Source organism: Halichoeres trimaculatus, unplaced genomic scaffold, assembly GCF_033239565.1.
Source record: "Halichoeres trimaculatus isolate MK-OKI-2021-1 unplaced genomic scaffold, fHalTri1.1 fHalTri1_scaffold_13, whole genome shotgun sequence".
NCBI classification, from domain to species: Eukaryota; Metazoa; Chordata; class Actinopteri; order Labriformes; family Labridae; genus Halichoeres; species Halichoeres trimaculatus.
Genome location: NW_027437191.1, coordinates 30929264 through 30955414, shown reverse-complemented (window position 1 = coordinate 30955414; position 26151 = coordinate 30929264). Strand labels below are relative to the sequence as shown.

The 26151-nt window shown below is 39.8% G+C and overlaps 1 protein-coding gene across 1 annotated transcript; it reads right to left on the bottom strand.

Annotated features, from left to right (window-relative positions):
* Positions 1-2734: 2734 nt before the first annotated feature.
* Positions 2735-25402, bottom strand: tfap2d (transcription factor AP-2 delta (activating enhancer binding protein 2 delta)). The gene is made up of 8 exons (XM_074684605.1): positions 25201-25402; positions 24022-24540; positions 20549-20609; positions 12729-12894; positions 9737-9855; positions 9497-9638; positions 8656-8769; positions 2735-6252 (listed from the first exon to the last, which is right to left on the bottom strand). The coding sequence occupies exons 1-8, from the start codon at positions 25237-25239 to the stop codon at positions 6036-6038; spliced, it is 1377 nt and encodes a 458-aa protein (XP_074540706.1). The 5' UTR covers positions 25240-25402; the 3' UTR covers positions 2735-6035.
* Positions 25403-26151: the final 749 nt, after the last annotated feature.

Here is a 26151-nt window from a genome sequence, read left to right as displayed (position 1 = left end):
GGACTAACAAGTTATATATATATATATATATATATATATATATATATATATATATATATATATATATATATATATATATATATATATATATATATATATGGCTTTGTTAAACAGTTAAATGGTTTGTAGTTCTTCTGGAGCCAGGCTCAGGTGAGCACTAGAGGATCTTGTTTTTAGAACCTTCACCTGATCTTCATTTCTGAAGACTGGAGGCTAATTTAAAAATCTCTTTAAAACTGCTTTAACTTGGCTAGCATAACTGCCAGTAACATGTTGGGAGCTTTGCCTAACCTGTATACTCTTTACTAGCACTGCATTGTTGTTGTTAGCTAGCTTTAGCCACATCTGGCATCTTGTGTCCACTGCGTTGTCAAAATGAACCATTCAGTTTGTTTATAATATGTTTGTTCTTATTATTACAAATATAATTACAAAAATATATAAAGATTTGTACTTGTTTTTATTACTTTATTTACTCCAACCCACAGAAAATAAATACAGGCTTTAAGTGAGGGTGACACATAAACACAGAAATAAACACTCAGTGCTACTCAGTTATTGTTTCTTACATTTGCAGCAGCTCGGTGTCCTGTGTTTGCTAAAAGTTTGAAAAAAAAAACGTTTTGCTTTTTAAAACTTTCGTTTGAATACATCTACACCAGGGATGTCAAACTCGTGCCATGGAGGGCCAAGAGGCTGCAGGTTTTCTTTCCAACCAAAAACTCCACCAGCTGATTTCACTGATTACCTCACCTTCAAGTAGAGAGCAGGGACTAATCAGTAAAACCAGCTGGTGAAGTTCTTGGTTGGAAAAAAAAAACCTGCAGCCTCTTGGCCCTCCATGGCACGAGTTTGGCGTCCCTGATCTACACTCTCAGCTAGCCCTGCAGTGTTGTTACAAGCTAAGCTAGCACCAGTGGCAGCCATAGACTGTGTGATAAATGGACGTGGTCCCTGTGACATCACCCGTCTGTTTCTGAAATGGATTTTTGAAGCAAATCATCTGGTGCGGCCATATTGGAAGTGGGCGGGCTTTGAGTCTCTGCACCAACAGCTATAGGACACCTGTCAGTCACGTGAGCTGAGCTGTGCCTCTGATTGGGCAAACTTGGGATCTCAATATCTCTAATGTCTGGTGGCAGATTAGCATTCTTTGTCGCCAAGGTAGTGTTTAGAGAAAACCCTTATTATTATTTTTTAAATGTGTTACTGCCTGATTTTGTGTTTGAGTTCATTTAAGTTTTCTTTCGGCGCACAAAGTTTACAGCCTGTATGAGGAAAGGTGGTCGCTAACATTTTGTTAGCTTTGGCTAACGTATTGCTCTGCTGGGTCTGTGTCATTCAATCTTGTTAACTGTTGTCTTAGAGAAAACAAGAACATTTTTTCTGTCCTTTTCAAAGTTTATAAAGTGTTCACCTGCCAATATTTGCCACATGTCAGTTGCATTTGGATCATTTTGCATTTCTTTATTCAAAGCAACTTTATTTACTACTGACATGAACTTATTATCTCAAACAAAACATGGCCACAAGTTAATTTTTGAATTATGTTTAGATTAATAAGTTTAACTTGTGGTGTTAGAAAGCAGAAGACAATCACTACATCCATAAATATATCTTCAATCTATATATTCTGAGTCCAGAAGTGATAAAATACATTAAAATCAACGTAAACGAGGGAAAAAAGCATCAAATCCTGGCGGTGCAAAAACAGCAAACTGAAAGTTTTTGATGTATTTCCTTGATAAACGACTTGAGTGATTACCAGATTCGTTGATGACAGTCATCTGTCAGCTGATAAATCAAATATCTGAATAAATGTTTCAGCCCTGAAGCGAAATGTTGGCAGCGATGTCAGCATGAGTTTGGTTGAATTACACAAGAATCCTTTTTGTGTCTGAACTGTTGCTCATTTTTCTTCAACCTTTCAATATTTCCACTTCATCGGAAACATCGTCCGACGTCTGAATGTGCTGAAATATTCTGTCACAGTAAGGAAATGTTGGTGTTTCAATGCGTTGTCAGTTGTTTAGCGAGTATTGACTGCATGTGTGTATTTTAGGGTGGAAACACCATCTGTCAAAACCCAGAGCGAACAAAACGAGCCCGGCTTGGACTGTTTACAGGATCTCTGCACCCATGTCTCATTACACCCATTATATTTTCCACCTGAGGCTTTTCTTGCATGGATTCGGGGTGACAAAGCGGCACAGGCAGGCTTGACTCTAAACGCCTCCTGTCTGATTTCTGTATTTTCGTGTTGTGCGGTGAACGTGACCTCCTTTTAAATGACGGGAATATTAAAGAGCAAACAGACGCTACAGAGCCCCGGATGGAGGCGCCGGCAGGCAGCTGCTCCGCTCTCTGTTTTATCATCAGACATTTTCTTTTTCTATTCTGAAATATAAATAAGCAGAGGAGCTGACAGAAGTCGCTCAAACTGAAAGGAAACACACACAAAGGGGCTCTTGAACTTTTCTGTAGGTAAGGAGTTGTTTCACAGAATCAGAGGAACTGGGACTTTGTTTAATTTTAACTATGAACTCGTATGGATAATTCACACCTGCTGTCTTTGATCTGCTCCTCCTCTTTTTTAATGTGTTTCACCTCCTTCTCCATCTCCATGTGTGTGTGTGTGAGTGTGTGTGTGTTTGCAGTGCATCTCCAAACAGAGCCAATAGTAGAACACGTAGCAACTGTCTTTATTGAACACCAGCATTTTAGAAGGTAGGGATTTAACATATATATAGTTGAAAGCCTACAAGAAAAGTAATTTAAATATTTATATATATCTTTACAAATGTTCATGAGCGACTCGGAGAGCTCGTGTCGGCTAAACTTGCGATCCAGGGGAGTGTACAAAGAGAGACATGCACAGGGGGAAGAGGAACGACGGCGACCACAGAGTCGCCTGTTACAAAATGGCTGAGTTGGACCCTCCTCTTTCGCTCTCTCTTCATCTCTTACACACACACACGTTCACACACACACACGAACACACACACACCACAGTGTAGCCCATAACCCCAGGCAGTGGTGTCACATCCAGGAGCAGTCTCACGGTTAACACACTGGTTGTTATGGCACTGATTGTGCGGCGAATAAAGTCAGCACGGTGGGATTCAGAGGCGCTCACAGGTTGCAGGAGGAGGTCGTGAAATGTGTGTGTGTGTGTGTGTGTGTTTTTTGAGCTGTGGTAATTAATCTGTACGTCAAATAACAGCCACCTTATAGACACTATTTTTCCTGGCTGTTTGACACTTTTGTTTACATTTTTTTAAACTAGCATCAAAGCTCTTCCTCTAAACTTCTCAGTTAACCTGTTCTACTTTCAAGCACACTGTAAAAAAACAGAAATGTTATCAAGTGTTTTTGTCTTATTCTCAGTAGAAAATGTCCAGAAAAATGTCTTATTTCCATTTATTTGCTTGAAAATTTGCTTTTAACTAGAATAAAGTCTTAAAACAAGTAACTTTTCTCTTGTTCCATCAGCAGATTTCTTTTTTTTTTTAATTGTTACAAGAAAGTCGGACCTCATTTTTGTCTTTATATAATTTGAAACAAGACATTTGTCAGGACTGGTCAGGTGACTGTGGCTCATATTATGTCTAAAAAGACATTTTCTACTGAAAAAAAGACAAAAACACTTGATAAGACTTCATTTTTTTGTAACGCAATTTCTCTCTGGACAGTCACTGTCCCTCTTCATCTTTCGTCCCCCGGGCTCGGTAGTTGTGAGCGGCGGCGGACCTCAATCATGAAGGATGTGGTAGCTTTAGAGAAAAAGTGGCATAATATTTGCTAGAAAATGGCAGATTTTTTTTACTTGTTATAAGCAATTCAGACCTCATTTTGTCTTTAAATAACTTGAAACAAGACATTCATCAATTATCCCCTGGGCTCAGTAGTTGTGAGCGGCAGCGGACCTCAATCATAAAGGATAAGGTAGCTTTACAGAAAAGTGGCACAATCCATTGTTTTCGACCCCCATATATCAGCATTCCCTGCTTTTTCTTCAGCTTTATATCCAGGAAAAAAAGTCTAATGTTGTCAATACTGTGGATGATAAAGAGAAGGGTGTTCTTTAAGTATTTTAAAAGTCATTATAGTAAAATTCTCAGGATCTCATTACCCTCTCTGTCCCAAATGCTCAGAAAGAAATTAGGAAAAGGGCCTGTAACGCCCATTATGTAATAATGTAATTAATTTTCACTTCATTTTGTAACAACACCGTATTTCATTATGATTTGCCACTTTTTGTAAAAAAAATTCTAGAATGCAAAAATTCTAGAATGATGGAATAAGTTCTTACTGATTACATCACCTATGACAGAATGTGGGTTCCAGCATGGAATCAGTAAGAACTGATTACATCATGCAGCAGAGTTTATTACATATTGTGTTCTAGAATCTTTTTTCAAAATGCAGCAGATGATCATGATATGTGGTGTTACTACATAATGAAGTGAAAATTTATCACATTGTTATGTAATGTCCACTATCTGCAGAACAACTTAAAGCTGAAGAAGCTGGTTCCTTAAATGTTTTTAAAGCTAAAATAAAAAAATGAAGGCTGATTCTGTAAGATGTCCATGTTTTAGCTCGGTTGATTGAACAGTTGTTTCCTAAAACGTGGTTTTAATCCATTATTTTTTGTTTTGTTGACTGAGCTTTGTCTCTTTTTGTGCTTCCTGTGCTGCTGCCTGTCTCAGCAGAAAAATATTTTTTTTTCCATCTTAATGGGACCAAGCTGGTTAAATAAAGGTTAAATAATAAAAAGGAAGACATATTGTTTTTCTCTGTTAGTTTGAAGTTTTTTAGAGTATTGGGTTAGTGTGAGCATTTTTTTGTTCTTACAAGTGTGTCCAATCAAAAGTAGTGACAGTATCTATCTAGTTATCTTCACTTTTCTGCTCAAATTTTCCTTAAACCTCTTTCACTTGTGCTTTTTGGGCTCGTTATAATTACTGTTACTGTTGTCTTGAGGCAAAAATGTTGGATAAACGATTGTGCAGGCTATTTGCCCTGTTAGAAAAACATGGCCTTGTAAAAATCCTGCCAGTTAAGCGTAAGACTGACACCAAACTTCGCCACTACCTGATGATGAGTCATGCTCAGCCTCTGTGGGCCGCACACACCTCACTTATTTGGGGACCATATGTTGCATTGTCACTTCTAATTCCCTCATTTGTGAAAGTTGTGTTTTTATTTATCAATAATGTTAAAAAATAATTCTAAATATCAACATATGTGATAGAAAAATGTGGGTCCCATTGTGTGTTTTAGCATATTTATCTCGTAGACATGTTTACGTGTCGGTGTTGAAGTTGGCGGTGACAGAAGAAATGTTTTCTACCACTAAAGGAGAAGTTTGAGGTTTTTAATCTCATAATCTGTTATATTTTGTCACTAAGTAAAAAAAAAATCTGACTGTAAATTACAAAATATGAGAAGTTTTGGCTCATTCAACTGAAAATTTAAGCTAATTAAGCTAATCAAGCTAATCTTAGCATCTGAGGATGTCTTCGTAATTTAATCAAAAAGACCAAATTTATGGGAAATACTACAAGTTTGAGTTTGGTGAAGGTCAGATTCCCCAAAAGGCCTTCACTGTGTGTGTGTGTGTGTGTGTTTGTGAATTTGAGTGTGTGTGTGTGTGTGTGTATAACGCTGTGTCAGCACTGGACCTCCCCTGTCCTGTGAAACCGTGATGTCAGCATGTCTGCCTCTTGTTTTTGGGGTAAATAAATAAAACAATAAAAGTCTTCGATGAGTAACAGCCACCTCCATCACAAGGCTTGTCATGACACACACACACACACACACTCTTTCTCACACACACACACATTTGAACACAGGATTCTTCTGGTTGGACTTACTTTAGAAAATAAGATAAATAAATTAACAATAAATATGAATTCCTCCAAAGAAGACGACTGATCCCTTTCTGAGACACACACACACACACTCATGAACACACACAAACACACTCCTAAATGCAGCGCTCCAAGGCACGGGGACTGGCTGTGGGGGGGCTACTCAGTCTTTTCTGTTTTTCCGTCTTTGCTCTGCGGCTCGGCTGTTTTCCGGAGCTGCGTCTTTTCTGAGCTGTTGTTGATCTGTGGGTCGTTGGGTCCGCTCGTCTTGCCGCTCGAGTTTTTGTCCAGGTAGTTGAGCATCTCGCTCAGGACGGTCTGGAAGGTGCTGAGAGCTGCGCAGACTGCCGGCGTGCCAAACCCGTGAGTGATCAGACTGGGAGGAGACATTAAGAAAAGAGACAAATTAGTTTGATCCAGAGGCAACAAAATAAAACAAACTCTGAGGTACAGTTAGATGCTGCTCCTTCCTCCTCACATCTGCAGAGAAACGCTCCTCTCTCTGCTTCATCGAGCTCCTAATCCTCCTAAAAGAGCATCTTTAGACAGGATAACCTCCTCCAGAGCAGAGTTTAGATGTGCTGTGATCTTCTCTGTACTGTTTCTGAAATCATTGTCTGTGTTTGGCTCAGACACAGAAAAAGCTGAAGCAACAATGATAATAATAAATCCTCTTCATCACTTCTGGATCAGCCCAACTTCCTGTTTTCCTTTAGCTGTTGTTGATATTTCTCAGGTTTAAAGCTCCACTGAGCAGTTTTAGTCAATTCTGGTAACCCCTGTGGTCAAAGTCTATAATTACAAGCCATTTTTTTCAGCAAACAGAAAAAAAACGTATCAATCATAAACAATCTTTGCTGTGAGATGTGTCCGAAATGCTACTTCTGCAATTAACTTTTAACCCTCCAGATCCCAGTGTAGCACCAATGCTATGATTAGCATCTGAAGTTTTGATTAGCGGTAAAGTTGAAACCAGAAAAGAAAGATCCATCATATATTTTGGATAAAAAACTGGGACTTTGCTTTTTCATATTGTATTTTCAACATGTTTCCTTCCACTAATGTGTTTGCAGAAATACAGTATAAAGCATAAACAACAAAAACTTTAAGAGCCAGATTGGGGTTGTTCACATGGCCAAAATGTTTTTGTATTTAGACAAATACTTTTTGTCTAAATCAAAGAATTAAAAAAAAAACAATTAAAAATAAAATAAATTTAAATAAAATAAAATAAAATAAAATAAAATAAAAAGAAAAAATTACACACAGTATGTGTAATTTTTTTTTCTTTTTTTATGGGTTTTTAGCAGTTTGTGTACTGAATCCGGACATCGATCTATACATTTAAAGACTTAAGACCAGGAGTTGGACCAGTGACTGCCACTACAGGAACACAGAGTTTTACATGTTTAAAGCTCCTCTGAGGAAATGATTTTTTGTGTTACTACTCGGACAAACCAGTACACTGCAAAAACTGAAATCTTATTAAGTGTTTTTGTCTTATTTTCAGTAGAAAATGTCTTTTTAGGCTCAATATGAGCCACATTCATCTGACCAGTCCAGAAAAATGTCCTACTTTAATGTTATACCCCCTTTCAGCAGACTGTCTGCTACAATTTGGTGTTAGTTGCAGGTTTGACAGTGTTGAAAATGATGATGACCCAGTACATATTTCATATTCCTGATCTTAGTATCCAGAATATTGTCAGGATCTGGATCGTACTTTTACATCAGTCAGAAATTATGGTGACCTTGTCTTGTATTGTTTTGCAAAGCACTCCGACCATTTATGGTGGAGTTATATACACATATGGTGAAAATGGTCCTATCTCACAATGATAAAGAATCCTTTAAAAAAGTCCTGGATCCAGATGGTGATCCGGATCACCTCCAAATTGTGAACACTTCTTCCTTATCCTATTTTGAACATTTCCTGAACATTTCATCAAGATCTGTTTGTTACTTTTTGAGTTATGTTGTTCACAAACAGAAACTTTACATTTTCTGGACTGATCAGTTGAATGTGGCTCATATCGAGTATAGCAAGACAATTTTTACTTAAGATAAGACAAAAGTACTGGATAAGATTTCAGTTTTGTTCTGTCTTTCACCAAATATTTCACCCTTTACATGGAAAACGTTAAAGAAATAGTGCACAGTTAGCCAAACGGACGCCTACCCCCTGTTAGCGGTATCACATATATGAAACAGCCACATAAAAATACTCATTGATTGTTTTGATGATTTTTCTCACCTCTGTAGATCATAAAAAGGGATTTCTGTTAAATTCAGTCTGATTTTTGAACAGCTAAAAAATCCACACAGGAGCTTTAACTTTAAGGATTAGTTAATCAGAGGCTGTTAAAATTAAAAACAGGCTCAGGATGTGATGAATCTGTGTAAACAGGAAGCTGCGCACAGAGCAAACTGTCTGGTCAGCTCCACGATGAACCTGCTGCTCCTCAAACTGTCATCACCGCGCTCAGACTGCTGAGCTCCCGCTGGGATCTGACTAAACTCTGTGTATTCTGCAACGAGTGACGCCATAGATGTGACATTTGTGCTAACAAGCCTCCTCCTCCTCCTCCTCCTCCTCATCCTCCTCTTCTTCTTTTTCTGGTATTGGTGCCAAATAACAAACTGCACAGCTGCATCTTTCCCCGAAAATGGCAACGCGGACGCAGCCAAAATGAAGCACAGCAGTTTTAAACCGTCACAAAGACTCCACTCAACACTTCCCCAAATGAGATGTGTGTGTGTGTGTGCATGTGTGTGTTACCTGAAGTGTGTGAGGTGTCTCTGGATGTCCAGGTCCAGGATGGGGGTGGGTCTGGAGGAGCCCAGAGGAGAGCGGTCTTGGCTCAGTAAGTCCTGGAACTCCTTACAGATTTGCCTGATGGACAGAAGGAGGGAGGGGAGGAGGGTTTACCATCTGTCTCCAACACAAGGCGAGCAACTCGGGCCTTTTTTCTCAGCGCATCCTGTTCATTTTGGATCATCACACAAATAAATTCCTTCCAAGAAACACTCGGAGAAAAACGGGCACACGGAGGAGAGGAGAAAGTTTCATGTCAATCCAAGATAAAGTGGAGAGTGTCCGATATGACACTGACTGCTCGGTCAGAGGTGATAGTCTGCAGCGATCCGGGCTGTCTTTTTGGATTTAGATGAAAATAGTTTATCGAAAAGCAATTTGTTGAGCTGGTGTGGGAAGCGCCTCGGCTGTGTTGACTGAAAACACGCCTGACAGCCTGAAATCTGGGCGTGAAGCGTTCAAACTTTTCTCTAAGTTTTCACTCCTCCATTTTTACACCATCCCTCTCCTGAACCAAACTTCCCTTAAGCATCTGTTAAATTTCCCTGCATTTTCAGGCTCTCACAGATTCTCGATGCCTGCTCGCCGTGAAGCTTTCTTGCAGCTGAAAACGTTGCTCAGAGCTCTGTTTATCAAAGCATTGCTTCCAAACTGATCAATTTTCCTCGGCTGTGTTGCCAGCTGTGGAAATTGATCGAGAAATTCACCTGCACCTATAGACCTGCAGACAAACAGCATCTAAAGTCTGGGCTGCTTCACGTGACGCTGAAATGTAAGAGGGTCTTGTTTTCATCTGTGCTCTTACTTCGTTGCCAGGACCATTTTCTTGCGCGCGCTGGTTTCTTTCGGCTCACTGTGCTGCCTCGCCAAATGTTCCCCCACCGCCTTGCTGGGAAACTCTGTCTCACAGGTGTAGCCGAAGTCCCGCGCCAGGTGGAGCGCCTCACCTGAGCACAAAACAAATCAAACCACTGATGGAGTAATGCTCAAACGGGAGTGGAAACTTTAATAGAGAATGAGAGATCTGGGACAAAAAGTTCCCTACCTTCCACCAGGGATGTGAGCAGAGTGACGTTGGCAGCTTTTCTCCTTCCTGCCGGCAGGTTGAGGCCCAGACGGTCTAGTTTCTCCCGAAGACACCGGCCTCCGTTCTTCGACTTTGCTCTACAGGAAGTAACACAACTCTTTTAAAAACAACATATCAGCCTAAAATCTTTACATCAAACATTTCTATGAGCTGTATTTACTTAAGGTTTGCCACAGCCCTATTCAAATGAATTGGGGAGACAGAGTTTTTGACCTATACTGCAGCCAGCACCAGGGGGAGCAGTTTTTGTGGCAAACTCACTCAGAGCTGAGCAAGATGACACCCTTGACTTTTAAACAGTCTTTGGACTGGATCAATATTAATGAGTTTATAAAATTGTGCAAGCTGATTTTATTGGGTTGAGTCATTTTGCCTCAGCTCACATGGATTAAAGTCATTCCACAAAATCTACTTTAACTTCGCAATAAATAAATAAAAAAAAGTGGTCAATATTCTAAACATAGTGAAAATGTAGTGAATTATTATCTAAAGAAGAATTTTGGGGGTATTTATGAAATTGTACATGTGTTGTCTTATTTTGGTATTTTTTTAGTAATTTTGCAAAAAAATTTTGAGAATGCGAAAATTTGCAAAAATGTCATGATAATTCATTTTTTTGCCATTTTATTTTTGGAAAAATCATTTTTTATATATATATATTTATGATTGTATTAATTTTTTAAATTTTTTTAATTCAAAATATTCTTAAAATGTAAAAAATTTGCAAAAATGTTGTGCATTTCTTTTTCTGCCATTTTATTTTTGGGAAATTCGATTTTTTAATATATTTTTAGAATTTTAATTAATTTATTTTATTTATTAATTAAATTCAGAATATTCTTAAAAAAAATTAAAAATTGCAAAAATGTCATGAAATTCCTTTTTTTTTGCCATTTTATTCTCGGGGAAATTCAATCTTTTATGAATTTTCAAAATGTTATTTTATTTTTATTTTTTTAATGAAATTTCAAAATATTGTTAAAATGTAAAAAAAATTGCAAAAATAATAAAAAAGAAATCTATAAAATCTGCAAAAATGTCTAACAATTTTGAAAGAATTCTTGAGTTTGATAACATATATCAAAATGAATCCATCAACACGGAAAAAAAATCTGCATATTCTTCCAGATTTGCGTATTTGAAGATTAAGTTTTCTGACCAGGGGACCAGATTTAGTTGAACAAAATGTTAACGCATTATTTTATTTAGTGTCAGTGTCGTAAATCATCAAAACCCTCTGTAAGAAAAATAAAATTTCTTTATTTTATTTATATATTTTTAAAGCAACAAGGAGCCACTGGAAGAGGTATTAAAAAGCCGCATTTTGCAGATCTTTGCTTTACAGAATATTAAATGTAAAAATTCATATCTGAGGATAATTTAATTAAATTTGTTTAGAAAAGAAAACACTTTCCCCAATTTTTTAGATTAAAACACAGATGAACAGTGCCATATTTTAAGATGTCACCTGTGCCTCTTTACATCCTGGTAGTAGAGCTTTTCTGACACAGCCCTGAGCTACAGCTTCGACATTAAACTTAGCCAGCAGTTTGAGCTCAAAGTAATAAAAATATTGAAAGTTGTTGAACTCAAAAGTAGTTGACGACAACTTTCCTTTTCATTTCCAAGACAAAAAACCTGCTTTACTTATTTCTTTCTTGTCTCTTGTCCCAAATATAATCATCCTTCTCTTTCAAAACTTGGTTTTAATCACGTCTTGTGTGTAAAGACGGAAAAATATACGTCTGTTTGATGTGACAAAGGCGTGAAATTAAGCATAAAATCAAAGGGTGTAAAATTAAATCATGTCGTCTGATTATATGTTGAGTCTTCTTTCTTCATTCCTCGTTAAGGCAGCATGTCCCCCTGAGTTTCCCCTGTCACAGTTTGAGCGCTCTACCCAAAGTGAGGAACAGTCGTGTCTGTCAATTTCTCATCTTTTATGTGAAGTTTTTAAAATGTATTTGCTCAAACTCCGTCCAATAAGGAATCCTTTTGGGATGCAGTTTTTAAACGGAGTAACAGAAACAAACCCAACAGACGAAGCTTACGTATAAATCTACAGTTTCTGTATTTTCTGATTTACTCCAGATGAAGATCAGCTCCTTTATTCCCCCTTTGTGGATGCCTCCTCTTGTAGCCTTGGCCATATTCTCTCTGTTCCCTCCCCCCTCTTTCTATCCTTCCTTTCCTCCTCGTTCCTCCCCCCTTCCCTTTCTCTCCGCCTCATCAATAATACAGCGCTGGCAACTCTTGCTTTCCTCTGCTTCCTCTGATCCTGGCATGCTTTGGCCTGGTCTCGCCTCCCTCTGGCTCCCTGGGCATGGCGGCGCGTGCAGCCACGGCCCCTCGTTTCGCCTACAATGCTCTTTGTGGATTCCATCTTCACTACATTTCAACGAAACCCTTCCTGTAGCACGGTCCCTTGTTCTTCTTTCACATTATTTTGTTAAGCAAAAACAACCTCACCGTAAATCCACACCTCGCACTCCTTCAGCATTTTCATGACTTCTCCTACAAGTTGTAGATTTGTTCGGCTGTATCTGGTGTTTTTTTTTCTTCTTCTCCTTCCTTTATTACACTAACACGCTTTTACTCTTACACAATCCTGCTCCTGCTGCAGGATGGACTCCCTGTTTTTGAAGTTTTGAGTCTCTGATTCTCCCGGGATGATGTTGAGAGTACTACATGAGCACCTCAGTGAGGTCTTCTGCTACAAAAAAGATGAAATGCCTCCACAAAAAAAAAAAAAAAAAATGCAGCAAGCTGAGGTTTGAATTTAAATATTTGCTTTGTCAGTTGCACTAAAAGACGTCTTAGTTTGATTTTTCTTCAAGTCGACGAATCAGTTGTTGTTCAGGCTGTTTGTGTGGATGTAGGTATTCCCTTGTGTGCAGATGCATCCCTCCTGTGTGTGTGTGTGTGTGTGTGTGTGTATGTGTGAGCTGACCTGCGCAGTATACCGCCCAGTAAGGAGGCGTTGAGGCACTCTGGTGGGGACAGTCTTCTTTTCACCTCTGCGATGGTCACTTTGTACTTGGAGGTGGAGCTGAGCAGCGACAGGCGGCCCGGTACCGAGCAGAACAGGTCTGTTGGGTTCACCACACACGTCCCGCCTGCACATGAGCACAACACAGGTGTTACGACAGCACGGGTTACAGGTGTACGAACAATGAGGACGAAAGCAGAAAACTTAAGGGAAGCAACTGGGCTGATTTTATTGGGCTGATATCGTAGAGTGACTGTGGCTCCGTCTTTGACCATTGTACCATTTTGAAGCCAAAATGCCCCGTCTGAGGTGACGCCATCTTGCAGCCAGAGACTGCGCAATTTAGAATCTGTGTGAAGCCGTGTGACAAAAAAAAAAGTCTAGTTTTTTACTATTCTCGAAAACAACCACAAACCACAAAATCATAGTGAAACGTGACAAAAACCCTAATTTTTTTAACGTCTAATAACCAAGGAAAAATAATCTATTCAATAATAAATAGGACAACACAACACAGCCTAACAATATCTTTATATCACCACAGCATACAGACATAAGAAACGTTTCTACGAGTTTGACCACAGCCCCATTCAAACGAATTGGGGAGACAGAGTTTTGACCTATACTGCAGCCAGCCACCAGAGGGAGCAGTTTTTGTGGCGGCCTCACTTTAAGCTGAGCAAGATGACGTCCATTTTCTTTCACAGTCCATGGACCGGTTTTAGGGTGAAACACAGAAGTTTTGCTGCATTTCAGCCTCGCGTTTACACGGAAACAGTGTTTCAGCCGACCTAAAACGCAAACTTTTGGAAACGGCCTCCAGAGTGGGATTTTTCTGGAATGCTGCCGACACCATTGCCATGTAAACAGTAAGCCGGCGTTTTCAGTAGAAATTCTGACGTCACACTCCGCTCTGCATGAGCGCATACAACAGGACAACAGTACCGTTGTTAGGATTGTGGCGAACTACCGTGTTGTGCTTGTGCTGCTCAATCTGCTAAATCTGCTGACTGTCTTTATTAAAATGAACATCTGATGCTCCACTTCTGCTCTTGGTATTCACCAATACACCAGATGATCAACTCAACTCTACTTTGGTTGAAATCTCCCAAAAGCTGTTTCTGGACTAGACATTTATAGCGCCAACTACAGGCCTGGCATGCTTACTACAGTGTTTTCAGTTTGAAACGTTGTCGTGTATACGGAGCCTTAGACTTTTTTCACAGTTGTATCTTCTTTTTAGCCTATTTGTTATATCTACTTTAGCTGGAAGTTATTTGAGCAGTGTTTTCCTTTTTTGCAATTTTCCCGCTGGGATTAATAAAGTACTTCTGATTCTGATTCTGAAATTAGGTACTTTTATAGGTAACGACTAGGGATGCACGATATTGGATTTTTGCCGATATCCGATATGCCGATATGCCGATATGCCGATATATCGATATATCGAAACCCCTTTTGGCCGATACCGATACCGATAATCACAAGTGTGTTTGTTTTTTTCCCTGTAAAGAAAGCTAAGTCTATCCTGTACTGGAATTTATATGTTACTCTTATTGTGACGGTCTTATTTGTTTAAGAAACACATAAAACAAGACAAAAAACATTTGATTTTACCATAAATAAGAAATGTATTATTTTTTCGAACTCAAGACATTCAGTATTGAAATACAGAAAAATAATTTCTTTAGATCACATGAACTTTAAATGTACAATGTATTTTTAAACATAACCAAGTTGCATTTGATTATTTTAGAGCTACTGTAACAACCTGGTGACAGACACAGAGCTCTGCAGTGAAAATAAATGAAGTGCTACATTTTATTTAAGGAGCTTATTTTTCAGATGGAAAATAATAATAATCCTAACTGAATAGCACCTTATCGGCTGTGCTTATCGGCAGAAATTTTCATATCTGCCGATACCGATAAACGTGTTTTTAAGCTTTTATCAGCCGATACCGATATTGTGCCAATAATATCGTGCATCCCTAGTAACGACCAAATTCCATCACATGATACCATGTTTTGGTAACTAAATGCATCCTTGAGTCTGCGGAAGAGAAGGCAATTTTCCATACTGGACATGAACACAGCACTGAGAAATAAATATGTTAAATTTAAAAAACTTTGAGATTTTATTATTAAACAAATTAATATTTTATACCTCATTAAAGCACACAAAAGTACTGGATATCAGCACCATTGAGGACCGATACCTATTGCCAGTGACCAGGCATTGGTACCGTATCATTTCATACGTGAGAGGTACCCATCCTGAATGGACTGGACCAATATGAATGAGCTTTTATACTTATACTAACTCAAATTATTGTGTTGATATAAGCTTTACAGAAATTTCCGGACGTCAACGTACATTTTTTTTCTTCAATGAGTGCCATTTCAAACATCTTCTTATTAAATAGAGAAATTCACAGCTGGAGATGATTCAACAGAAAAAAAACAAAACAAAACAAAACACTAAAAAGTTTGTTCAGAAGAGACATTTTCTCCATTTTCTAGATCAAAACACAGTCAAACTGAGCCCTATTTTGAGATGTCATCTGTGCTTCTTTACATCCTGGTAGTAGAGCTTTTACGAAACTGACCTCAGCCACAACTTCGACACTTTACATACCCAGCATTTTGAGTTTAAAGAAATAACAAGACTGAAAATTGTTGAACCTAAAAGTAGTTGACAAAGTTTGGCTGTTTATGCGTTTACATCCTGACTGGCCCTCTCTGAATCCAAACACACTTTGAGCCCATCATGTAAACAAACCACATTTCATCAGCTGAGAGCAGGAGGCCAGCGAGAACACTACTTCAAATTTCATTTTAAAAACTGAAAAACAGGTTGGTGTAAGGTGGTTTACCAACAGTATGCATCGGTGATGAAATTAGCAACTCACTGTTATGACCTTAACGCCCCTGTTTTAGTTATGTTGCCTGGGTTGACGTGTCCAAAGAGAGGAGTAGCTGTTAATAACAGGAACCTGAATACAGTGGCGACCGGCTGGAGTTGGAGTCTGTATTGATTTTAAGAGCTTGTTTAACAAAGTGGAGATAACAGGAAGTTAATATTATCTACGTGCCGTGCCTCGACTTGTGTTTTGCTCTGTTTGCTTCTCCAGCTCTAATTTTCACACTGTCTTTTGTCAGAGTCGGTAAACTTTCCCATCCTCCCTCCTCCAAACTCGGAATGAAAGATACAGCCTATTTGGATCTTTTTAAACGCCCTGTGACAAAAATGTTTCACCCGACTGTCACCTCTCCTCAGACTAAGACAGACAGCCTCGTGTTAGGCTTTTCAGAACATGCTGTGTGGTTTTTAAATGCCTCATTTGTCCAAAAAGTCAGCTATGGGACTGTATCATAACTAGCTCCAGCAGTGGAGTTAGCTTTGGAGAGGGCTGACATGAGGTTATGCCTGGTAACTGGCTGTGTGCTATTTGCACGTATACACACTCAAACTAACACAGGAGTGGGTACATAATGGAGGAAGTGTTTCTGTAATGAGGCTCCATGTAAACCAACATGATGCTGAAATAATGCAGGACAACAGTTAACAAAACTGAGGGCATCACAACTGGTTATCTGTAAAAACAACCAACTCTTACCCAACTTTTTACACGTTATTGTGTGTAAATAAAACGTTTAACATCATATTCATAAAAATCAAGTCACACCAGACAGTTTATACTCTTTATTTTCTGCTTGTTAAGTCATTTAGACATTAAATTTTAAAGTATGGGAACAAAAAAAAAGAAGAAATTTAGTTAAGTTACGCTAAGGCGAAGCTAAATTCGTAAGCTAACTGACCACTTTCCAAATTTCTTTGACGGGCATCTAAATGTAAAATAATCTCAAGTATAAAAGTTGAAAAGTAATTTTACTCAACTCAAATTATCTTTTTTTTTTAATCATGTGCTTTTTGTCCCTTTCAGCACACTGTAGTTACACTGCCACATGTCTTCCTGCTTCCTACTGCTAAAACTTAAAGCAGCTAATTTAATTCAAAACAAAACCTTCAGATGGTGAAATGAATGAATCAAAAGTGTTTCGCATTTTGTGTCACAACTGCGTCACAAAAAGGCAAAAGACAACACGGCTCTACAAACAAAAATTAACTTTACACTGCGATTAAAATGTGATTAATCGTGACAAAAACACACGCACTGGCAGGTTTTAATAAGACATAAAGATTCAAAAGTACCTCATTTCAACTTAAACTCTACAAGTAACAGAGCGCTTTATATTTCTACTACAAGAGCTGCTTTTTCCCTTTACTGCCTGTACGGCTTTCAGGTTCCTGAATGTATCAAATAAAAATCCTTTTTACTCTTTGGAAAGCCTCAACTCACAGAAAAGACATGAATGGTGTAATGTAAGAGTTATAAAATGAAAGAGCACAAAGCCGGGATAAAAAATTTGAAATACTCAGTGATGGGTTGGTACCAATTTTCGGTGTGTTCATGTGGTGATAAATACTTGTTTTTTTTAATAATAAAAAGTCAAAGTTTTTCAATTCAACATATTTATTCTTAAATATATAAACTTGTAATGCTGCGTTCATGTCCAGCATGGAAAATCGCCTTCTCTTTTATTCCCTTGCAGTTAGAAAGATGCGTTTAGGTACCAAAACTTGATTTTACATTTGGTAAATACTGTGCCTAGAGTGCAACTCATCTTTTATTTCTTATCCTTATTATTTGTTATTTGACTCATTAAGAGCTAATCAATCTTTTTTATATATATATATATATATTACACATCGTCTTGACATTTGAAACCCATTTAATTTAGGGGAACTTTTTATTTTACATGACAACAAAGTGTGACTAGTTCACAGTTTTCCCCCCTCTTTTACATCCTTTGCATTAAATTAGTTTAAATGAAACATGTTTGAATACATTTTCACCACAGTTTAAGTAAAGAGCAAAAAAGTTTGCTGCACAAAATGCAAACTCCATCTGTGAGATCAAGCATCCCCTCTCACCACTTGCAATAACAATGTGTTTCAGTTCTCCATCCCTTTCACAAGTTAAATATTAGATTTTTTCTGTTTTACTATGTGCATTTAATTTGATGTCTGTTTCAGCTCAATATTTGTCTGATTCGTCAGCTTCAACCCCAGGAGGAGGAAACAAAACCTTCTTTTTAATCACCTTCCACCATCCAGCATGTTGATTTCATTAGACTCCTGCATGTGTGAATAAATGATCGCTGTTGTGATAGTGAAGGCTCTTTCACATTATTAATTGCATCTGAATCAGTGGTTGTTGAGTCCTCCTGGAATAAATCCACTGCTCTGAGTGGGCCCATTATTATTAAACTTTCACTTGAACTAACGTCCCAAGCAGCTGAAACGCAAGGTTTCTGTCTGATGTACTGTAGGCTATATTCTATTATTCATCTGCCTCATTATCAAATCTAACAGCAGGGCGTGTCGCTTTGTTACTGGGCCGTGCTGGGTTTGATGGAATGAAGAAAAGGACGCCATTTAGGCCGAGGAAGAACAACGCTGCAGGCGAAGATTGGCTAATCTTTTTAGGGCAGTGTGGACAATTTGGCCACCAGCTAAGCTTTAAAAATATGACCTATATTTTAGCTCGAAAAAAAATCTATTATTCAGAATCAGCAGAGATGTGCTACTTTCGTTTTTCTGGCCGCAGGAAGGCTGTCAGACCTGTGGCATCAAAAACATGTCATCCGGGTTCAGCACCACGGACAGCGCCTCGTGCCCACAGCACAAGTGTGACATCATAATGGTGTGGCAACAAAAGCCTGTTGTAGTCCGGCGGGCAGCGCTTTCATACAAGGCTGTATGGGACTTGTATTTCACCCTGGCAGTCAAAAGTAGACGCTTGGGGATCGATTGATACTATTGGTTAAGCCTGGACTCCAGTGTGTGTGAGTGTGTGTGTGCGTGTGCGCGTGTGAAGTCCAGCTCGTCTGTGTCTTTCTCCATGTGACACAAACCGGGCAGACCTGTCTGTCAGCCTCACGCGCTCTGACAGGGGCGCGCGTCTCTGAAAGCCGCGGGTTCACATCATATTAATTCCCCTAAAAATGTTTTGATTCAAAGTAGTTTGTATTTTATGTTGCCAAGGGCAATCGAAAAGAGCTATTGCCGGTAGTGCAGTCAGTGGAGCGCGCGGGCCCAGAGGCGATAACGGTATTTAAGCAACGGAGAGTAGCCTGGGGCTGCGGCGCGAGCGGCGGGCGGGATCACACGCGGAATCAAGCGCCTTTTACGAGTTTGCCACGAAAATTAAAGAAAAAGAGACACGGGCCAAATGTCATTCTCCTCATATTTTAACAACAATGTTTATAGCTCCTAAAAAAGCCCGCCAATGTCTTGACAGAAAAGAGAGAGGAGGCGTGCACGTGCTGTAGTGGCGGGGGCGCGCGCTTGACAGATCAGCTTGATCTGTGAGGCTGCTGCTGCTGCTGCTGCTGCTGTGTTAGAGCTGAACTGGAAAAGGGATAGAAGGGTGATTAAAAACACAGACGACTCCTCCTAAGTAGGATCCGCGTTTCTTGAGTGATTTTCTTTTGAAAAAGGTTATGTGAATATTCATGCCGCCAAAGCCGCAGTCAGAAAGAACAACATTAATATGATCTCGGCTGAATCCGGGGCCCCGCTCGGCATTAGCATATCAAAGCGTCCGCCCGAGGCGAGAGAAGCTATCGATACGGGAGCGGGAGGTAAAGCAAAGATTATTGGTTGTGATGGTTGCAGCGGCTGAGCTCAGGGCCAAATACGGCGCACCATTAACCGAAAGTGATAGCGGAGGGATTCCCGCGTCAATCCGAGAGAAAAGCCCCAACACCTAGGCTGAGCTGATGAAAAATTAAACCCGAGACACAGCCTTCCTCTCTGTATGGAAAACTACACATAGTCCTGACTTATAAAAAAAAAAAAAAAAAAAAAAAAAAGACAACAACACAGGAGCAGCCAGATCCAAACTGTGATGATCCCAGGCCGAGTCCAGGTCCACATCCACCCTTAAAGCCTCACCAAGAGACACCTTTAAATCAACTCTAATCAAACACACTGGAAAAAAAAAAAACACAATCATCCTACATATTGATCACAGCTCCGCCTACAAATAAGAACATAAATTACATACAAAAATATAGAATATGCCCTGGAGCTAGCAAACTTGGGTTAATTATTAAAGCAGCTTTATAGAAATAAAGGTTATCCTTGATTGCCCCTTTAGTTTAAAGACATTTTTAGTCTATTAAAACGTTTTTTTTTCTGCTAATTTAACGGAAGTGTGATGGATTTGATTATTTTTAGCACTCATCCTCTTATTTATTTTGTAAACAAGTGTTAGAGGTTAAATCTTGTATGTTTTCATTCTGATAGTGGAATTTACTCCTGATAGGCTATGACATAAAAATGTAAATATTAAGAAAGCAAGCGAACAGAAAAAGCCACAATCTATCAAATCAGCTCCGTTTCAGTTCATTGGTGATGTTTTAATTTTTATCAAAAGATAAAAAAAAAAAAGCGGCAGAGGAACTGTGTGTGTTGAGTGACAGTGGAAAGGAAGCGCCTGTTCAGTGTGTTAGCGTTTAAACAGGCGCGGAAATGGGGCCGCTGGTGCTGTAACATGTTGACAGCAGACAAGAAGAGGGGAGTGTTCCGCCTGTTTGTCTGTCTGCTCGCTGTCTTGTCGCGTCGTGTCGAGCCGTGAGAGCTTCACGGCCCTCCGGTAAGCTCGACTACAACAACACGCGGTGGAGAATAAACAAGAAGGGGGCCCTTACCTCTCCGGATGACGCCCCCTTGGCCGTTCAGCACGAGCCCACACTGCGCTTCCACGGAGCCCTGCGGAGACAGAGCATCATTAGAGCGAGCAGGGAGGTGAAACCACTTCACCCACAGTTCCTTCCACTGCTGGAGCTCCGAGTTACACAGCTGTCAGCATCCACAAACACGTGAAATTAACAGAGATTTTTTTTTTCCTTGAAAAGTTGTGATGCTTTCATGGACATCCGGACAAAAAATGTACTATACATTTCTAACAGTACACACAAAGAGCTCTTAGTCACATATAAGTAGGCCTACATTTAGGTCTATAACATGATGCATCATAATATAATGAAGATGGCAGCACCTAAATTGACTCAAAATTAGTAAAAATAAAAAAATAAAAAAATAAAATAAATAAATAAAAAAAACAATGTTTTCCAAATATTTGACCCAAAATGCCACAAATCGTTCAGATGGGTATGGGTAATTTTTAATATCATTCAGAATTTTACAAATGCAACATCGTCCAAAAAAAAAAGAAAAAAAAGTTTTTTGTGTCTACTTCCGGCCAACTCTTTTTTTTGTAAGATCCTTAAAATGCAGCACATTTTCCTCCCTCCATGGCTTTGATTAGGTCTGAATTATTTGTCCACTTCATATAATAATTATTATAGTGACAAGAATCCTTAAATTAAAGATCAAAGACTGAATTTAACACTGAAAGATGAATTAAAAGTCTAAACAAATGTTATTTTAGGAGTTTTTCTTATTAAGATCAGGGATTTCTGGTCTTAGTGAGTTCTAACTTATTTTAGATTAATTAGTTTGAGTAAATTTTAAATGCCTCAGTATAATCAAAAATCCAAAATAAGACCAAAAGGTCAAATATAAAGTCTAACTAGTTATTTCCTTCACAGTTTGATTTAAAAATCAGCACATTTGACAGTCTGGCATGTTATAATATCTGATTTTTAATTTGAATAATGTGGAAAATTAAAATTAATTATTTTAGTCAGTTTGAAATAAGATTTTTTTTTTTTTTTGAAAATTTCTTTGGGCTGTATTTCTAATAATAAATCGTATTGTGATTCCTCAGATGTATCCCGTGACCCTTTGGGGCAGTCGACCCCACAGGTAAATGTGCAGCACCGAGCTGTCACATGACTTTTGATAAATTGTCCATGTTTCACCCCGTTTGAACCATTTCCTTTCCAGCTGTGGAAGCTTTTTGTTAGAAAGTGTGCGTCACTTTGCAGCTTTGAGGAAAATTGAGGGCAGAGAAGAAATAAAGGATGCAGCTCACGGATCACCCAGAAACGAGCTTAATTTGAAAGGCTCCAGGCTATATGCGAGGACAGCAGCACTCATCCAGACTGAGGAATGAGCGCGAGTGTCCTGCGTGTTTTTGCAGCCACCAACCTGTTGGGGATCAATCTGTGGCACACACACACACACACATACACACAACAACAAGACGCACCGAGTCATAGCATACGTGCATGTATGGAAACCTGCATGTTCAGTGCATATCAGACTCGCGTGCTATCAACAATGTCATCAAGAAAGGAGAACACGCGCTTTTTTATTCAGAAAACACTTAATCCCCCGTGCGAGCCTCGAGGCCTGGCCCACGCAGAGCCCCCTGATTAAAATAAACCTGAAAAAAAGGAGCTTGTTGTAGCTCTTTCTTAACCAGCTCCTGCTCTGTTTCTTTTCTTCCACTCCGAAGCTAAAGTGATTATAAAATCAATATACAAAACGCAGAGGTCTTGCATGAATTAGCTTAGCGACGGGAGAAAGGTGTGGCAGCTGCTTTTGTTCAGCATGAAAATCTCTTTAACGCGCTCAAAGATGCGACCGGGCTGCACGAGACCATAGGCGCATCTGTTCCGTTCATACATCCGCCTCGTGCGAGCTCAGGTTCACGAGCAGTTTCTTTCTTTTCCTCAATAAAAGGTCAGACCTGTGCTCTTTTATGTGCCCCAAAGCTTTAGGAAAATAAGGCATTAGCTTAGCCGTGAGCGTATAGTCCACATATGTTAAAGTATAGAGACTTAAAAAATACAGTAGTTCTTTTTTTTTTTTTTTTTTTTGACTTTTAGATATAATAAAAAAATAATTTTAAATATAAGAATATTTTTTTTGCATAAGCAAGTTAGGAAATTTAAATCAGACTTCTACTTTGAAATTGGACGTTCAAAAATATTAATTTAATAAAATAATAAAAAAAATATTTTAAAAAATGTATTAGACTAAATATTTTTAACTATTTATTTTTTCATATACATATACAATTTTTAGGCTATTGCCACACCCTTTATACTGGCTATGATAAATAAATCAGTAAAGGGGATCGTGTTATTGCCATCCAAAAATTAAACAATTTGATCGTTTTTAAAGAATTAAATCACAATATATAAATTAATAAAATTAAATTAAAAAATAAAATTAAAATAAAAAGTAAAAATCAGCAAGGAATAGCTCACGATACTTGTGTTTTTTTAATGTGTTTTACACTAGCTCAGGCGTAATTCCCCTGATCTGAATTTGAACCGAGTTTGTAAATAGTTAACGTGACTGAAATAATGTGTCGCCGTCTCAAAATGTGTTTAACCAGAGCCGTGATTTAACCAGCTCAGATGTCGCTGCATAAGTAACAAAGTTGATTGACGTTAAGTCTGTAATTGGATAAACTACGGTGCTTTATGGCGCTGGAGCTGCTCATTGTGCCCTGAACCCCGATCCGTTAATCCGCCCTTTACCGGAGAATAGAGCAACCAGCGGCTTTTCTTTGCTTCAACAGACAGCCGGACACACACACTCACACACACTGAAACACACACACACACACACACAAGGAACCGTGCGAATCCGTTTTCATCTCGACCATTTCTTTACATCGAAAAGAATTATGTAAAATATGGGTCACGTGTGCTGGTGGGAAAATAAAGGGCGGATTTCACAATAGGATTGTATAGACTGCCAGTCAATTAACCTTTAGAAAACAGGCCTGCCTTTCAGAGGCTCGGCGCCGTGTGCACTTGACATTTACTTAGCCTGTTGTACAGTCACGTTTGGTTTGGCTGGAAAATTATCTCAAGATGAAATCCAATAATATTATTTCTCCCTGGTAGGGCCGAGTCTGGGGCTGGGGAGGATGCAAGACAGCTTTGTCAATGCCAAATTCAACAGACAGTTGAAGCAGACAGGGAGACAGACAGACAGACATCTGGCGCTGTCTTTCTGTTCAATATTTTTGGAATTGCTGTGTTGCTGGTACAATAGAGGGGAGGAAGGGGAGGGAGGGGGTCAATAGTAGGCCAGTGGGGCATGGATACTGGGTCAGCTATGGTGGTTCTGTTAGAGAGTCTTGTGGACTACTGTTAAGAAACCAGAAACGGAGTTTTGGAGTAAGAAAAGGGGGCACTTTAAGGTGTTAGGACTGTGGTTTGAGGTTGGAAGTGAGAGTAACGGCGGCCTCCGGTACCTGCAGGTCGTCTGACGCCGACGAAGGAAGACCAAGACCGGCTCCGGGTAGCAGCCTCTGGTCCGGGTGGTGCATACCGACGCCGTAGGCCTGGGAGCCGTGTGACGTCATCAGCGACAGGTCATGGCGCCGGTAAGCGTCGAGGCAGCCGAGCTCGCGCCGCTGCTGCTCGTCCAGGCACGAGGACTTGAGGGCCGAGCGCGCGTTGTGCAGGTTGATGAAGTCGGCGGGCTCTCCGTGGTGGATCTGCTGGTAGTACTGGCCCGAGTGCAGCGAGTTCAGTCCGTAGGCCTCCGGGGCCACGGCCGGGTGGGAGTGCTGGAACTCGTAGTGGAAGGACTGGTGGTGGAGGGGCGTGTACTGGTGGTTGGCCGAGAAATAGGGCGAGGCGAACTCCGTCCCCGCTGGTGCTGGGTAGGTGAGCGGGGAGGAGGAGGAGTAGGCGACCGAGGAGTTGGCCACGGACTCCAGGCAACCGAGCTGCATGAGTCGGTAGCTGTTTGATCCGTCGTGACGTATCTACAAGATAATAAAGAGACGGGGAAATATATGAGCCGTGTCATTTAGCATCAGCCGGAGTCTCCTCTCTCGCTGCCTCCCAAACACACTCCAAAAACACATCTCACACACTCAAAGCGGTTTTTTTTCTTCCTACTTTAAACCACCTGAAGGAGATGTCACTTCCACACGCCCGGGAGGGGAACGAGCGTACGGCAACAGGAGCCATCGGTATTTTTTCCCTCCCTTTGGCGTGCCTGTCACTCTGCTCGCAGCGGTTTAAAAGGCGTGCTGTTATATATTATTATTATTACCGAGCTGCCGGCGAATTTACTGTCCCAGCTCTGGCGCTCATTGTGGATGGGAGGTAAGCAGAGTGAGACACAGCGGAGTGTTCCGCCCTGAAATGTTCTAATCACACTGTTACCGGCTCACACATGAGCCACACTCCTCATAAAAAGCCCCGTTTCACCTGCAGCTGCACTAACATGCACGACTCTTATCTCCTATCATACATTTAATTTTTCCCCTCACTTCATAGCTGCAAAATTCTCCACTTGGAGCTTTCATGCTGCCTTCAAATGCCCCCGAAACTCAGCCTAAACCAAACATAATTTCTTCCTCTACGCTGCGGCTGTAATTCCATGAATTAAAGGATGTTAAGAAAATAATTCAGCGTACCTCTGCGTCGTGGACAAGTCCGGGGAAGGTCGCTGACATTGTGCTTTCTCCAAAGTAACCCGTGTTTTTTTTTCCTCCTTTTTCTGGCTCCGGTCGAATAATAATTACAAGAGTAAAAATGCGTTTAAATCCTCAAAAAGCGAAAGAAATAAGAAAGTCCCCCCTTGCGCGCTCTCGTTAACGGCAGAAAGCAGGCGGAACGCGAGCGTCTCCCCTCTGCACGGACGGGGCTGGCTCACGGATTTTGTACTTGCAGGGTATTTCTCGGCTGATGTCGTAGGTCCCTTGGTAATATAGAAGTTTTGAAAATTAAGCATCAGCACTGAGGAATGGGAGGACAATAGACGGAGCGGAGCATCCCAGGAGACAAGGAATAAATATTGTATCTTCGCCTTAATAAGGAACCAAGAGCTTCTTTCAACAATTTCGACGCTTTTTGTGGACATTTTCCTTTTTGACCCGTTTGTATTTTCACCAGGTCTTCTCCTCGCTTTCGTCGTGTTATTACTTTTTATAGTCACAACGACGTTTTTTGTTACTTAAAATGTTTGGATTTTCAACGGAAATGTAAGTTTGCTTTGCAATATTACACAGCAAATTTCGAGAATTATCAGCGGTACTAAAATTCAATATTTCTCACTTCTTTCTGGGGTGATCTTGTTCTTATTTCAGTAAGCTTCGATGAGGATTTTCATTCAGATACGGACTGTTTTCGATGCTTTCTGCATGCCTTTTTCCACGGAGAAGCAGGAACATTATTGGAGTTGTTAAGGCTTGTGTATTTGGCTAACGTGCTGTATTCTGATTTCAAAATAAAACAACCATCACATATTTTTTGTTAGCAAAATTTATTCGTTGATTTCACATCGCAGTTGATCAAATACGATCCTCAGGACATTTTATGTAATATTTTAGCTCATATTAACAATGAAATCCAGTACATTTATTTTA

Excerpts from the sequence above, each read along its gene's own strand:
- tfap2d (XM_074684605.1), bottom strand. The coding sequence starts at position 25,239 with ATGTCAGCGACCTTCCCCGGACTTGTCCACGACGCAGAG. Across the intron at positions 20,610-24,021 it reads CGGCGTCAGACGACCTGCAG|GGCTCCGTGGAAGCGCAGTG; the intron begins GTACCGGAGGCC and ends CTGTCTCCGCAG. Across the intron at positions 8,770-9,496 it reads AAAATGGTCCTGGCAACGAA|GCAAATCTGTAAGGAGTTCC; the intron begins GTAAGAGCACAG and ends TCTGTCCATCAG.